The following is a 3,907-nucleotide window of genomic DNA, read 5'->3' as shown; positions in this document are numbered from 1 at the left end:
AAACGGTCGAGGACCCTCCGCCGTCTGTTCTCTTAACGCACGGTGCCAGTCCCGGTGGCGTATTTTTTTTCTGCAGTACACATAAGCAAATATATGTTTCTTTTAGCCAATCAGAATGTAGGAAGCCTAAAATGACGTCAGATAACTATTGAATATTTAATCAGACGTCAGACACAACTTCTTATCGCTCTCTGCTGATTACGATTCGCGAGTCGAGAAAAAATGGATTCTTGCGTGAGAGAAGATGAAGACGATGGTCAGTCAATCAACAGAATTGACAAGATGCACTGTCTGCAACGAAGATGCAGAGCCATTGACATGCGAAGCGTACCTAAAGTTTATGGTAAGTAACCTACACAAACGTGTAGCAAAAACTTCATAGTATATATCGTCATCATAACCATCATCATCATCACATTTATTTAATACCCAGAGGCATTTTCCAAAACTACTACTACTACTACAAGCCTATGCTAGGCCATAGACCTATGCCTTTTGTAGCCTAGGAAAGCAATGAGTGGTCAGAGTCCTCCTAGAACTATCTTCGGATCTATAGGCCTAGAATAGTCCCTAGTTCTATTATTCTTGGCCTAATTTAATACTAATAGGCAGGTTGTTGCGCTGTTCTGTGTTTAAATTATTGCAGTACAGTATTTGTCTATAGGCCTATGTATGTTCGTCTAGGCGTTGGTCATTGCTTATATTACTGTATAAGTATACAACCAAACTATACACTTAATATAGGCCTAAACCAAACTATACACTTAATATAATCAGTGATAATAATCTCTATTGAGCATTATTTTCTATTTAAATGATTTTCATTAGGCCAATTAAAAGTGCATAATAATGTTCTTTTGAGTGAGTGAATTATTTAATAAATTTTTTTTTATAAAATGTAATCATTGTTTTTTACTAAGAAAATATAACTTTTCTATTATTATATGGCTTATTTTTTTCTAGGCATTTCTTCCTCCAAATTATAAATACTGCTTGTGTAATTACACTGTACAAAACGGCAACATCTCTTGTATATCACTAAGACTGCCTATATCAACTGAAGAAGGGGCACGAACTTGGTTCAGTCAGTTCCAAGAGAAGTCATTGACAACCATGAGAGTTGATCGCACACATCCACTATCTGGTCGTAAAAATGTCTTTAAGGTATTATAATTACTTGCATGATTTAAAGTATTTTTAAATAGCCGTTACCTTCACACATCTGACCACACTTTGTAATTGCTGGTGTATAGCCCACACCTAAGGTGGGGTATAGTTTCACTACCAGTATCAAATAAAAAAAAATTAAAACAATAATCAGAAAGGTAATTTAATAAAGTTAATTAAAGTTAATTTAACAAAAATAATTTTATATTAAATTAGGTGTATGGATTCAGGGATGAGTTGATTAAAATAGTGTAGGCCTATAATTAATTGTCTTAATGTAAATTTTTTTTTTTTGGACTACAATACATTTTATGGAATGCTTTACAACACTATATTATTTTCAATAATAATATTGATGTTTTTGTCTAGAAAATTTACATAAATTTACTTCAGTAATGTATCAATTCTTTGTCCCTTTAAATTAGATATCATATTGCTGGTGTAAAACCTGTATAGCCCAGACCTAAGGTGGGGTATAGTTTCACTACCAGTATCAAATAAAAAAAAATAAAACAATAATAAAATTAAGATAATATGCAGAAAGGTAATTTAATAAAGTTAATTAAAGGTAATTTAACAAAAATAATTTTATATTAAATTAGGTGTATGGATTCAGGGATGAGTTGATTAAAATAGTGTAGGCCTATAATTAATTGTCTTAATGTAAATTTTTTTTTTTTTTGGACTATCATACATTTTATGGGATGCTTTACAACACTATATATTATTTTCAATACTAATATTGATGTTTTTGTCTAGAAAATTTACATACATTTACTTCAGTAATGTATCAATTCTTTGTCCCTTTAAATTTGATATCATATAGATGCCAGCATCTAACTCGGAGTAAGGCCACTGCTAATGAAAAATTTGCTACAAAAAATACAAATTGCAGGGCATCTGCTTTAATTACAGTAAAGAGAACTGTAAAATATTCACGGTAAGTTATAAATATCCTAAACACTCATTATAATCAAGTTACAAAAATGTTAATTCATTGTATTCCAATTTGAGGGTGCCATATAAAAATTGTCATAAACTAAGTGGCACATTTATGTACTGCCTTATGGGTTTGAAATGTTATTACTATAAATTATCATGGATTGAGAATTCCATATAATTTCATTGCGAATTTCATTTCATTAGGTGGGATGTACAAAAAAAAAGTTAATTAATGCCATAATTTTAATGATTTGTAAGTTAAAACATCTGTTAGCATTAATATAGGAATTTTGAATTAATTCATTTGTTTATTTTTTGTCTAAGTATTTAGCTAAACTTTTATTTATTAACATGATAATATTTTTCATATTATTGGTAATCATATTTTTGTCACTTAACAATAAGTTTCTACAAAAAAAAGCTCTTTTAATTAGTTGACTAAAGAACCACTCTCTGCAGTAGGCCCCATGCTATATTTGTTTCAGTCCTTAAACATCAAACTTTACGAACCATTTATTTGTCAGTTGTGCCATTATTAGATCTTAAGCATAAATATTTTAAGACTGTATTATACAATATTATGTTCAAAATGTAAATTATTATAATAGCTAACTGTATATAATTAATTAAGTTTACTGTGAACATAGAGTATGTTAAAAATATGAGAATTAAATATATTATCATTGAGTGTTTATGGCCCAGTCATGTTTTACCCATTTTATACTATATTTTATTTTTTTTCATATTTAAAAACTGAGATGGCATTTTATTTAATAACTGATAGGTCCTTCTAATTTTGCTTTTTTAGAAGTACAGATAGGCACGACAAAGAATACGCAATGGTTGTCAAGATGAACTTTGATCATAATCATGTACTTGAATCGGCTGATGCTCTTCGTTATCGGGATGTTGCACACAGTACAGTCCAGAAATTTATCCAGCTCTTTATTGCCTTCTGTCCTGCCTAAGAAAACACGAAGACCAGCTCCACATAACATGAAAGTGTGTGTTGCAAAAAACACTGGTTTAGGAAAGACACATGGCAAGAAGTAAACTCTATAATGATGATCAAATTTACATCAAAACGCGTTATATTTTTTTTTTAAGCAAGAAATTCAAAGCCCCAACGCAACTTTGTTTTACAAACTTTGATTTTGCTTTTTCGAGAAATGACTTATTATTACACTACTGTAAATATAACATAAGCCAGTGATCACCCATTTATCTGTGAACATTTAGGATTCTCCTGAAGGGTGCAGTAGTATTGTCAGGCACACAGAGTTGTCATTTTCCCACACAGAAGCATTGTCTTAATTAGTTTTAAATTCTATAGACTGATAAAAATGTGTGCTTTGTGTCATCAGTCTTACTCACAGCATACTATAGTATCCACTGAACAGTTTGCCTTGCTAAATTTCAGTTACATGTTGCATAGATAGTTAAATTATTGCTATATTACTCTACTCATATGTTGAATAATGAATTACATACAGTTTAAAGGCTATTTAGAGTCATGAATAGTTATAATAGTGTTGTCATCTTTCAGGGACTTATATTAAAAATATGTACAGTAATACTATAGCAACATAGCAGATAATAATGTTATATGTCGGTATAATTTCATTATACAGCACTGTTTTAAGTAGCTAAATAGCCAGTTGGTCTACTTGAAATAAATTGAACATATCAAGTTCCAGAATGAAAGCAATTGTCATTATGTAATGTCTTTTAATGTCAATTAGAATATCTTGTTAGATTCAGGCCCCTGGGATTAATTTTGAGTAAGGGCATTAACTGT

At 30.4% G+C, this 3,907-nt stretch overlaps 1 protein-coding gene across 2 annotated transcripts; it reads left to right on the top strand.

Moving 5' to 3' along the window:
* The first annotated feature begins 206 nt into the window (after window positions 1–206).
* On the top strand, window positions 207–3,209 carry LOC117122779. Of its 2 annotated transcripts, none has more exons than XR_004447749.1 (4): window positions 207–343; window positions 964–1,164; window positions 1,994–2,107; window positions 2,918–3,209. XR_004447749.1 is itself a non-coding variant. In XM_033268517.1 (4 exons), exons 1-4 carry the CDS (start codon window positions 245–247, stop codon window positions 3,075–3,077), a joined length of 585 nt encoding a protein of 194 aa, XP_033124408.1. In that variant the 5' UTR covers window positions 207–244; the 3' UTR covers window positions 3,078–3,209. The 2 variants fall into 2 exon arrangements, 1 of the variants encoding a protein (XP_033124408.1); XM_033268517.1 differs by having other exon boundaries at window positions 1,983–2,107.
* The last annotated feature ends 698 nt before the right edge of the window (window positions 3,210–3,907 follow it).

This window comes from Anneissia japonica, unplaced genomic scaffold (assembly GCF_011630105.1).
Source record: "Anneissia japonica isolate Jap-2015-1 unplaced genomic scaffold, ASM1163010v1 scaffold284923_len121384_cov96, whole genome shotgun sequence".
Taxonomy (NCBI): Eukaryota; Metazoa; Echinodermata; class Crinoidea; order Comatulida; family Comatulidae; genus Anneissia; species Anneissia japonica.
The sequence above is the reverse complement of the archived record's forward strand: the minus strand, read 5'-3'. Positions and strand labels throughout refer to the sequence as shown.

Coding starts and splice junctions, on each gene's coding strand:
- LOC117122779 (XM_033268517.1), top strand. CDS start 245: ATGAAGACGATGGTCAGTCAATCAACAGAATTGACAAGATGCACTGTC. Junction 344..963: donor AAGCGTACCTAAAGTTTATG/GTAAGTAACCTA, acceptor ATTTTTTTCTAG/GCATTTCTTCCTCCAAATTA. Junction 2,108..2,917: donor AGAACTGTAAAATATTCACG/GTAAGTTATAAA, acceptor TTGCTTTTTTAG/AAGTACAGATAGGCACGACA.